General features: G+C 46.5%; 1 protein-coding gene across 1 annotated transcript; it reads right to left on the bottom strand.

Moving 5' to 3' along the window:
• Window positions 1–2059: 2059 nt before the first annotated feature.
• Window positions 2060–11051, bottom strand: n4bp1 (nedd4 binding protein 1). Its single transcript, XM_062462013.1, has 7 exons — window positions 10552–11051; window positions 7583–9282; window positions 6140–6270; window positions 5953–6049; window positions 5517–5624; window positions 4994–5095; window positions 2060–4640 (listed from the first exon to the last, which is right to left on the bottom strand). The coding sequence occupies exons 1-7, from the start codon at window positions 10900–10902 to the stop codon at window positions 4262–4264; spliced, it is 2868 nt and encodes a 955-aa protein (XP_062317997.1). The 5' UTR covers window positions 10903–11051; the 3' UTR covers window positions 2060–4261.
• Between the last annotated feature and the right edge of the window lie 1274 nt (window positions 11052–12325).

Below are 12325 nucleotides of genomic sequence, written 5' to 3'. Positions count from 1 at the left end.
GTTGCTGCAAGGCTGAGTGTAGATGCAAAGTAGACTCGATTTCTAGAGAAGCTTTCAGATGATCTGATCTAATAGTATTCACAGGTAGGCATTTCAGGAGCCAACATGATTTTCAGAATACAACAGGATCAGACAAAGTGTAAAATAAAATATTGACCGACACAATTCTTCCAGCTGAAGATACCAACTTTTCCTCCGACATTATGACCGTCATTTATTTATGCAGGTGCATAAAACCACTAAAACAAAGGCATCTTGTTACAAATGTGTATTACAGGATTAAGCTGTCATATAGTATCGCTTTCTCCAGGGTCACCTTTCAGGTTTCCAGCAGGGGTTTTCCCCAGGGCTGGATAGGATAGTCTGGCAGAGAAGTGCACTGAAGGGTGGGGGAGGGGCTAGCCAAGCAGCAGGGGATTATAGCACTGGTTATGTAAGCACATTGTACACCAGTACCCCGGGAGAGAGGGAGGGAGAGAGAAACGGGGAGAGTGTGGGACAGGGAATAATAGAGTAGGGTGGAGGACAAAGAAAGGGAGATACAGGGCAGGAGAAGGTGGAAGGTGGGAAGGGGGAGAGATAGGGCAAGAAGGCTAGGGAAGTTCATGGAAGTAAGTGCAAGAGAAGAAAAGAGATGGACATGAAAAAGCTGATGAAAAACAGATTGCCGATTGGGTGAGAAAGAGAGGCAAAAGAGGAAAATAGACAGAAAGAGAAAACGAGAGAAGAGAGGGGGTCTGTTGTGGAATAAGAGAGGCAGGGGAGGGGGTATTGTGGGGAGAGCAGAACCCCAGAGAATGTTGAGCTGTTCCGGAATGTTGATGGAATTTGAACATTCCTCACTGCACAGAACAACATGCCGGGAACAAAAAGGAGAAGCAGAGAATGGGGAGAGAGAGAGGGAAACGGGATCTTTCTCCTCAGGGATATTCCCAATACAATGTTGTTTGAAAATAAAAATAAGTAATAATAAATGTTATTTATTGTGCACCCTTCATTGTTGAAGCAATCTGAGGGCGCTAAATAAGATTCTGATCCCAGTTGTTTGAGGGAATCTTTAGACTATGTCTTCAGAAGCACCAACACTGCAATATTTACAGTTCCATCATGCTGTCGTCAACATGGCACTAAAGATCTGCAGCACTAGGTGTAGATGTATGGATTGACCTGCAGTGTTCAGCAACAAAGTTCACCCCATCCACAAGTCACTATTGTAAGAATTCATATGGCCTTTTCCAGAGGTCTGTATTGGTCTCTATTTTCTTCAGGTCAGTTGGTAAGAGACATCTCTGCACACATTTGCTTAATGACCCAGGTTGCAGGTAATCAACTAATTTACATTTGGCTTACAATGGCTCCAACATTACATGTTGGAGCCATTTCATTGGTTCTCTGGAGGTATTTGAGTAGTGATATTTTTGCAAAACAGTATTCCATTTACCTGGTCCTTTTATTTGTATTTTCATGGAGAATTAGAATAAGCATGCCCTCTATGCTCCTTTTACGAGAATAGGCAGAACATAGGGAACATTAAAACAGTGGGAGCATGGCAAATGTTTGGTGGAACCGATTGGCAGACCATTTTTGAACTACCACAGCATCACGGCACAATTTGACACACAGCACAGTACACTACAACACATCACTTGGAACTTTATGAATATGGACTCTTTGGAGTGACTGTTAATCAGACTATCCTTCAATCAACGGATGATGTGAGTGCAATTACGAAACCTTTCTGTCTGCTGGTGTACCACAGCTTGGGGATCAGGGCTTTCTTGGAAATGTCTGGAAGGACACTACATACCCCATTCGCTCAAAACAGGAAGTACCATTCATTACCATCTCAACCAAGTAGAATTGTCTATGACTTCTGAAGATACAATCTGTTTCCTTCCTCAGGTCCTGTCCATCCATCATGTCTCAATGTGTCCCTTCTTCATTACAAACATTCACTGACACCTCTGAATGCATGGGCATTATTGAGGCTGTATCTCTGGTGTGTGGTGACAGTGGAGCAAAGTCAGTTGTATGTAAAGTAAAAACAAAGGGAATTGGGTCTGTCTATGACAAACACATGGTTTTTATTGACGTGAACCAGCCAGCAGAAATATGTACACCCTGTCAGTCAGACAGTGAGTCAGTCAGTCAGCAGACTGTGAGATACCCACAATTCAACTGTACACCATTCAATCTCCACCTCTGAGAAACCTGGAAAGAAAAGCCATGTAAACCATACAGTCATCACATCCATTTGATCATAAAATTAAGAGAAAAGAGACACTATTTTGTGACAGAGGGGCAGGATCTAAATACTTTAAAGTGTTCCCACACACATCCCATTGTTTATACTGAATGTAAACGGATTAAATATCACACGACAGGTTTTAGTGCAGTGAACACCTGCTAGGCATCCACTTTCACGTATTGAAATCAGTCATATACGTGCAAAAGAAAGACAGGAAATGGGAGGTAAGATAACCACTGTAGACTATTAAGATGCACCCAAAACTGAAACGTGACCTCACTCATTTACCAGACTGATACACATCTCCAAAAAGAGAATGAATTATACAGCAAGGATACAGCACAGTGACTTCTCATCACCAGAGAGCAATATACAAATCTGTATGTCTGCGATAATTGTACAGTTTATTTGTCTCTGTGTGATACATAGCAAAAACAACTAAGAAATCTGCCCCATATACACTCTCCGGCAACTTCATTAGGTACACTAGTTCAACTGCGCATTAACGCAAACATCTAATCAAATTGGTCTGGTGGCGATGATGGCTACAGTAGATCAGCGGTTTCTAACACTCAAGCCAGTACATTTCGCACCAACACCAATAGCCACGCTCAAAGTAATTTATATCACCTTTCTTCCTCATTCTGATTCTTGGTTTGAACTCCAGCAGATCATCTTGACCAAGCCTGATCGTCAGACAAATTCGCAAAAGCAATGAGTTTGACATTGAGTTAACCTAATTCTCCATTTCCAAATAAAGGGGCATTATCAACAGGTGCAGAGGAGACTAAAATGCCTCTTGAAGGATAAAATTGGATACATAAAACCAATCAGAGCAAAAAAATGTTATATTGGTTGTTTACAAAAATACCTAAACGGCGATTCTCTGTGCAGTTTAATTGTATTAAATAGCCTAAATGAAGGCAGTTCTGAAGACGAAAGGGGGTCCAATCAATCACGCTGTGTCGGGTTAGAGTAGCTTGGTTTATACTGCCCTCTAGTGGCCATGCTGGTTCAATTGACCAACCATGAGTTGGCTGTTTATGCCATATGTGCATAAAAGAGAGATTGCATTGCACAAGAGACAGTACAAATTGTTCCAGCAGCTAGTTGAGTAACAATGGATAGTTAGGTCTTGGCATTTTAAAATTGGACTCTGAATCACTGGGGAGTCTCAAGGGCTGTCAGGCAGCAGAGGACACACTCAACATTAGGTCAACTCCATAGTAATGTACTATGACAAATCAGTGTACAAAATAATCTGGAATCCAACACGATCAATAGATAATCCCACTTTAAAGTCTTAGTGTACTTGACATACTGTGTGTATGTGCTATAGCTAGTAGAGAATGTTGTGTAACTGTTGGTAAATGTGTACATTTCACACACTGGAATAAAAAGGCAGGCAGGTAATAACAAAGTCATGTATATCCATCATGCACAACAAATACCCCTATACAGACTGATGTGATTGTTCACCAAAAATAACATATTTGAACAATGGCCAAAAACCTTCACAGTATTTACAAAAAACCCAAACCATTGAATAAAAACTGTAAATATAATACAACAAGAAAGCCAAGGGAATTTCCTTTAGCAACAGGCATTTCCATCAGAAAATTTAGAGACTTTGTGCACAGCTAATTAGAGGGGAAAGGATTATGTTCATCAAAAAACAAGTGCATATCAAATGTGCCCTCTGGACAGCTTGTGGTCTTCCGAGGTCAAGCAATATATATTTTTTCTCAATATGCCAAATAAAGTGAGACCTGTGAGAAGTGCAGTTTGTGCTTGTGGCTGATAATGTTCAATTCACACTAGTGTTGATCTTTAGGGAATAGGATAAAGGAGGATCTGACAGCATGAATGATTCCTTCTAAACAAAGTAATTGAACGGATGCCTCTTATTTTGTCTTTAATCAAAAACAACGAAAACTCCAAAAAGCACAATGTCCTCTCCCTTTGTCTCTTTTGTCGATTAACAGCCATCCGCGTGTGTGTGTGTGTGTCACTTCATCCCAGCAGCAGTCCCGACAGTGCGTTCAAGTCCCTCATGTAAGGGTTGTCTGTTAGGATCCTGTCGATGCGTTGCTTCTGGTCAGGGAAGATGTCATACAGCTTCCTCTTCAGCTCCATGGTCTCCCCCGGGGAGCGCTGGGGCGGGGGGGAGGACGACGATCGAGGAGGATGCCAGCCGGGGGGCCCGGAGTGGGGCCAGTGAGGGTGGGCCCGAGGCTGGGGGGTGGACGGGGGATAGGAGACCGAGTGGTGGGAGGGAGGTTGCGGCTCGGGGGTCGCTGGGGGACGAGGGGAAGACTGGACGGCTTGGACGTAGACCGGGGGGACGGGCCGGAAGTCTGGCCGATGAGGAGGGGGTGTCACAGGACTCCTCCTGAGACCATGTGGAAGAGAAGGAGAAGGATTAGGCGAGAGGGGGAGAGAGAGAGGCATGGTTCATTACTGGTGTCAATAATACAGGGTTTTTTTCTAGAATTTCACTTGAATAAGCGGCAGCAGAACAGCGGCAGCTGTCTGAAGGACCAGTGGATCTCAGAGCGAGCCAGAACAAGAGGCTAACTGCTCATCCAGACAAATTGTGGCCAAAGTTGCTTTGTGCATTCTCTCATTTGTGAACAGAATCCAACAAACAGAAGCAGATGGGAACTGAGAGATATCCTACTCTCAAGATATAAAAGAGTTCATCTACAGTTCATCTTTACTGCCATTTGGGAAGCCCTGCCCTACCTGTTGTCCTTGCGTAGGAAGACCTCCAAGTGAGGTCCATGCTTGCCCAGGGGGTCGTCAGGGATCATGAAGATGTCTTCAACAAAGGTGAACTGCAGCAGCCTAGAGACACCGGACACAGGTCAGAGACATAGGGACAGAAATATTGGGACAGAGGTATTGGCACAGGACACAGAGACAGGGTCAGAGACACAAGGAAAGTCATAGGGTCAAAGACATAGAGAGGACACAGGGACAAAGACACAGGAACAGAGACACAGGGGACAGAGACACAGAGAGGGGGGCACAGCATTTAGAGACACAGGCGAGGGCCAGGACAGGAGTCAAAGGGTAAAGGCTTGTTAAAAGAACCCATCCAGTCACACTTACCTTTCAGCATGATTAAAGCTACTGGAACACACTACAAGTGGACTAAAGTACCAAATCATCTAATAAGGCAAGTAGAAAATAGCCAGGGTATTTATCTTTAGTGGGTGGGACTGGTTTATCAGACGTGTATCCTGGAGGAAGCTGACCCAATCACCTTGTCTGGATGATCCTCCTCCATGCCTCTGAGGTGTTGACAAAGTCCCGCAGGTTGTCATTGGTTACGATGACCCCGCCCGTCTTCTCTGCCAGGTGCAGAAGGAACCTGCAGGCCCAAGAAGCAAGACGAGTTGGTCACCAATCAGAATCCGCTTTATTACCAAGTAGGTGTTCACATAAAAGAATCATTGACGAATAGTATGTTGGAGCCATTTCATTGGCTGTACACAGCATTTTTCCTGTAGGTATTATGTACGTAGCCATAGCTTTTATGTAAGGTCTATTTATGTATTTGTTGATATACTGTATACAGTGTAAGTAGGTAAAACTGTCTGCCATTTCTGCGTCATTGAGTTTGAGGTGGCAGTATAAAATGTGAGTATAGGCTACTTCTTTTAAGGGGGTAGAGACAAAGTGTGTGTGTGTGTGTGTACCTGTCATCATGGGAGGAGATTCTCTGACCACAAACCTCTCTGGAGGGGGTGAATGACAGTAGTCTGAGGTCCTCCAACTGGTTTAGGAAGTGTTGCTCTGCAGGAAAGACGGCACTGGAGTTAGCAACCAGACACATAGCGTCTCTCACACACATGCGCGCACACACACACCCAGCGATCAGCTGACCTGTGGTGCAGCGGTCCTTCTTCTGCCGCCATTGGGGGACAAAGACGGTGATCTCTCGGTGGCCCCGCCTCCAGAATGCCTCCACGGCGATGGCGATGCCTCGGCAGGAGAAAAACCGGTGGAGGCCATGGCTGCACAACAGGAAGTAGACAACGCAGGAAGTCAACGACAAGCGTTCTCGTTGAACCTTTGGTCATGAGACTGGCAGGAAAGATGGCTCAGGGGACGCTTGTTGTTGATGATGATAAACACGAGTTCAAACCATGACTGCTCCGGACCAGAGAGGAGCCAGTCTCAACTGCTGCTCCCTCCTGACTGTGAACCCTCGCATGGTCTCTCTTATCACGGCTTCACCCAACCTGATGCAGGTGGCTGCTGCAGCAGTATCGAAGACATGCTCCCCAAGGACGTCAGCGCTGGGTGAGTCTAGACTACATGCTGCAGGCTGCAGATACCCAGTACATACGTTATGACCCAGATAGAGTCATTCAGAAAGCCCCAGATCATTTATGCTGTCTGCTGGCGCTAATATCAACAAAAACAGGCAAGACATCGTTGAGAGAAGGAAGTTCCCCATGTCAGTCGAGGGTTTCGTGCCCAAAATGAGTCCCCTGGTGATGGGATTGCTACCACGAGAGACAGACAGGGACATGCAGACAGACGAGACAGACAGGTGAAGTTACTGAAGGTCAAAAGGAAATCCTGCGTATCGAGTGACACACACACCCACACCCACTGTGTGTTATGCAAAGCCAAAGGGACGTTCCCTTTAGAAGAGAAAGTATTCAATACAGGAAAAGCGAGAAAAACCAGGGCCAATGATGTGGCTAGTAAAGTAAGTCCAGTGCCATTCTGGTAATACAAAAAGACCCATTCAAAAAAAAAAAAATACATTAGATAAAATCTAAAAGTGTGTTCAATGCCAGTGATTTTTTCCCTTTCCCCCAAATATGAAAACACCTGTGATTGTTTATCTCTAGTGCCCCAGTATCATTTTACGGCCTTAACAGAAACAAGGAAGCCCATAGAGAAAGAGAGGGAAATAGAAAGAGAAATGAGGGAACAATAGAAGTTGATAGGTTGGGAAAGAGCACTGTACTGGAAAGCTATCAATGTCTTATTCTATGAATGATATTGTGCAACTTAAAGTGAACTCTTACAGAGTTACTGGCAGAGAGGAACTCTTTACTGTTAGCTCGTGAAAAGGCCGGGGGAGTTGCATACGGTTTATTCCCACAAACATCAACCCAGTAAGACACTCACACACAGGTGGTGGTTCTGTCATTTCTAGAAGTTTCTTAGTGAGAATGAGGGCTCTGCTTTATTTCACATCCTCCTACTGAGGAGATTCAGTAACTGGGCTTTTGTTGTGGGGGTGGATACATACAGTAAGTGTGTATGAGCGTGGGATGGTGAGAGTAATGGTGTGTGTGTGTAACTCACGCCATGGCCACGTTGCTGCCGTCTATAACGATGTGTCTGAGGTCAGGCCTGCCAGGCTGGTTGGCCAGGGTCAGGGTATAAGGAGTCTTCAGGGACTGCTGGAAGCGAGTCATCCCTGTGACAGGGGGTGCTGGCTGGGGGGCTGGGGGCTCCAGTCTGGAGGTGGCCAGGGTCTGGTAGGAGCAGCCTGGCCGAGGTTCTGTGGTCTGGGTCAACCACTGCGGAGCGCTGCGCAGAGCCGTTACACTCTCCACACGAACCGCCCCCAGTGTCTGAGACCCGCCCCGGGATAGGTAGTCCAGCTGGCCTCCACTCCTAGACGGGTAGTCCATCCTGGACCCGGATTGGTTGTTGAGGTGGTCCACCATTTTGGGGATGTTCTCATCGCCTGCGTCCTCGTCGTCGATGGTGATAACATCGTTGGCTCGGCCCTGGGCACTGCTGCTCCTCACAGCGCAACTGTGCCCCCGCTGGGCCACGCCGTTACTGCAGCTGCTGCCCAAGGGCTTGATGTTCTCCTTGGCACGGACGTCTGCCAGGCTTCTGGTTGGGCCCCGCTCCTTCTCCCTGCTGCTCGGGAGCGTCGAGGAGAAAGGGGCGGAGGAGGGCGCGAAGGACGTCTCTGTAGTGCGTGGTGAGGCCCCCCCGCCTCCCCTGTCGGCCTCCCTGTCTCTCACCCCACCCTGGGCCTCCGCCCTCCGGCTCTCCTCCACGATGCGCTCCAGCAGCAGGAAGGTGTCCTCCGTCTGGCCAGTCCTCCTCACCACGCGCTCCACCACCTCCTGCTGGTAGCCCATGGTCCGGAAGAAGTTGACCAGACAACGCAGGTTGGTCTCGGGGCTCACCGCCTCGCCCTCGTCCGACACGTCGCTGTCCAGCATGATAGGGGGGCCCAGGGGGCTGCAGCTGGCCCTGCCGGTGGACGACGGGGCGGAAGGCGTCTTAGACTGGCCGTCCTGGCCGCCGTGACCCCCGGTGCGCCTCTCCCTCTCCAGGGACTCTTCCCTCCTCTCCAGGGAGTACTGCCTCTTAGTGTCTCTCAGCTCGCTCTCTGATGAGCGACGCTTGTGGGAGGGACGTCCGTTCAGGAAGACCGTGTCCAGCCCCGAGCCAGAGCCTGCCCCGCTCCTGGCGCCGCTCCTCCCCTCAGCTTCAGTCCCACCCCTCCCCATGGCCACCGCCCCAACCTGGGGGCTCTCATCGAAGCTGGTGTCCAGGATGCGGTTGGAGAGTTCCGTGACGGGCGTGCTGTTCTGCGAACGGTCCTGGTCTGAGTCCGCCCCCCCAGGGATGGGGCTTTGCGTCTGGGGATGGGTCTGCGTGAGGCTGCTGGCCAGTCCCAGCAGCTCTTCCTTCAGAGCACTGGGCAGCAGCAGCAGCTCCATGGTGTACTTGTCGTCTCTTTCCTCCACAAACGCCTTGAAGCTTCTCTTCACTGCAGGCTCCCTGTCGCCGGGCAGACTTCGCTTCTCCTGGAATAGGGCCACAAACTGCTGCACGCGGCTCTGCGCCATGACAACAGGCTCGGCCCGGCCTACCAGCCGCAGCAGGCCCGGCTCCAGGACCAAAACCTCTGCGCTGGTGTCTCTCAATAGGCGGTCCAAGAATAGGCCGCGGGCACCGGCAAAGATGCAATGCATGTCTACCGGGTATCGCTCATCTTCCTGCAGTTCAGGATCACACAGTCCCTTCAGATACTCCTGCAACAACAACATTTTACATACATTTACATTTTACATTTAGCAAACACTCTTATCCAGAGCGACTTACAGTAAGTACAGGGACATTCCCCCCCACAACAACCATAATAACTACAAAGTATGGCAACAATAAAGTAAGCCAGTTTTCTGACAAAACTGATTGAAAAACCCTATTATTTCACACTTCAGTGACTTCTAATCGATTAAATCCCGTAATTCAATGAAAGTCTAATGGGCTACTGAAACAATCACTTAAACTGCTAGTTGGTATGATAAGCAAGATTTTGTGATAGATGGTGTGATGTATATCAACCTATTTGCCAGATGGCACAGTCACATTCCTAACTTTTTAGTCTGTCCCACAGCAACACGTGATTACAGGACGTCACAAGGGGAGATACCAAGTTACCAGCTCAACAATGACAATGACGCGTTTCGATCCACTAAGTATCCATGTAGTGAGGGGATACCCGGGTTTACAGGCGTAACCTAGTTAGTACCGACTAGGCTAATAGTTTCCGCTTTGTGACATACCACTGTCAAATCCGGTTCTCACTCGACATACATTTCAGATCTGAAATGTATGTCGAGTGAGAACCGGACGAGTTCCCCAATACATAAGCTATGATGTATTGGGGAACTCGTCATACAGAAGTGTGACATGTTTTCGAATGAACGGGAAAGTACCAGGATTTTGAAGTGGTGATGAGATTTCTGACACCGATATATGTCCCATAAACATTTGGGTTCATGGTACAACTATGAAAACATTGCCACTTTCATTCAACTTGCTAGTTTTCACCAAAACGTCAGTGAGAATTAGGTTAAGTAAAACCATCTAACTAGTTCTACTCTTAAGTTCCATAACCAAAACTAACAGGAACAAGAAAAAATAGATAAACTGGTTAATTATTCGTGGGTTATGTGTGTCGTTGAGCGGAGAGCAAGTTACACACTCTTTATCCACCAGTCCCCGACAACAACAAGTGCTATAACTAGCTAGTACAGTGTTGTACTAGCTAGTGCTAGTGCATTATCTGTAATTGCACTCACCTGTCACAAACGTTGTACTTGCTAGCTAATACTAAAAACTACTAACATGGTTACGTACTGGATGGGGGTCGGATTTTTTGACAATTTAATAGGCTACATAGAATAAAAATACACACAAAAACTAGTTAACTATTGAACCTCAACACAAACTTAATCGACAGTCAGCCAAGTTGGAATTCTGAATGAGTAGCTTAATGGCAGCCAATGTTACAGTACCTTTGCTTTCGATACATCGTCACTCTTTCCTTTTAGCTGAAGCCAGATCTGCCGTGATGCTTTACTACCGTGGGCTCCAGTGTGATCCAAAAGGCCGATAATAGTGAAAGCTACCTTAAAAACCTTTTCTACTCTGGCCTTGGCACATTTAAGCTCTTCTTGCTTGTCTTCATGGACCGTAAACTCGTCCACGGTCTCTCGCTGTTGGTGGCTAGCGCAGGATGACAGCCCATTTCCCGGCGGTTCCGAACAGGTTACCTCGGTGATTCGCTTCATACCGAGGAGGGGCCGTGTTGTTGACATTCTGTTTTTGAATATCTTAGTCTCAGCTCTTTTTAATAAATCAACCATTCGGTGTCATTTGGATCTTTCCCATCCTTCATGGTTCCCTTGTCATGTGTTCCTCGAGCATATGCTGTTAAAAACGCCAATGAGGGATTGTACTTCGATAACTTTTGCATGCAAGCTAAGAGCTATGACAACCCAACGCTACCCGGAAAGTCCCAGTGATGATGTCATCAAAATACGACAATGTGTTTATTTATCTTGGTATCCATGAGGTTGATCTTATCTAATTATTTGCTATATTTTCAAGATATGTCGCTAAGCACGATATATTCAGCGAAAATAAACCATTTCCATAGCTGTATAAACTGCCTGAAATTCCTGATGATTAAGTGTTCATTTTTGCTAGACATAAAAGCAGTGTTAAAAAAAAAGGTGATGCAATTGCACCCCCTTCTGGCTAAGTACAAGCCCAAATGTTTGCGGAGAAGGATACGTTTAGGTTACAATGAATTAAGAAGATGGGTGGTCGAAATAGAATTGTATCGCTATTTTTCTGTTCTAATGTATTAATCTAAGTAAACAAAAAGGACACTTGATTGAAATTAATTTATAAAACAAACTGACAGCAACAGGTTGTATAGGCCTATGTGAAAGATGGACAGTATTGTGAGCGTGGGTAAAGAGAGAGGGAGGGAGAGACCGAGCAAAGAAGAGACTGTGAGACTTATGAGGCCTTGGAAAGAAGAGAACTAAAGGGAGTTATGTGGGTGGCTGCTGTTATACAGTACCGTTCAACACACACACACACACACACACACACACACACACACACACACACACACACACACACACACACACACACACACACACACACACACACACACACACACACACACACACACACACACCTCAGCTATACCCCCCCCCCAAGCTATCCCTCTCTCTCCCCTTCTTTTACTCAGCTACCCCCATCCATCCACCCTGCATCCATATCCGCCCCACCCTCTTTCCCAGCTCTCCTCCTTCCACCTCAGCTCCCTCTGTTCCAGCTGCACCTGGACAGTAGGGTGCGTTTTGGCACTAGATCCCATCCCAACACATGTGTGTTTATTTTGTACCACTAGGTGGTACTCTTCCCTCTCTGGCTGGAAGACCTCAGATCCATCCTCCTCCATTTCCCTGTGACAGCGAGTATTATTGACTAAATGTTTCAGATCAATATTTTTCATTATTTGAGGTCCAGACACGCATAGCAGGAGAATTTAGTCTTTATTAAAACTCAGCAAGAAGAAATGTCTTAAACAAGACAGAAGAGAACCGACTTTGAAAAATACCATAATTTCAAGACCGTGTATGTGAATGTGTGCTTGTTCACCAGGGATTTCAGATGGACAAAATCCCATAATATTTTTTTTTTCTGATAAAAGATACAATAATGGGTGAATAGATACAAATCTAAACAGTTGTAGGGGTCACTTCCTCAGGT

Source organism: Osmerus eperlanus, chromosome 5 (genome assembly GCF_963692335.1).
Source record: "Osmerus eperlanus chromosome 5, fOsmEpe2.1, whole genome shotgun sequence".
In the NCBI taxonomy this organism is placed as follows: Eukaryota; Metazoa; Chordata; class Actinopteri; order Osmeriformes; family Osmeridae; genus Osmerus; species Osmerus eperlanus.
This window is presented reverse-complemented; position numbering and strand designations above follow the sequence as displayed.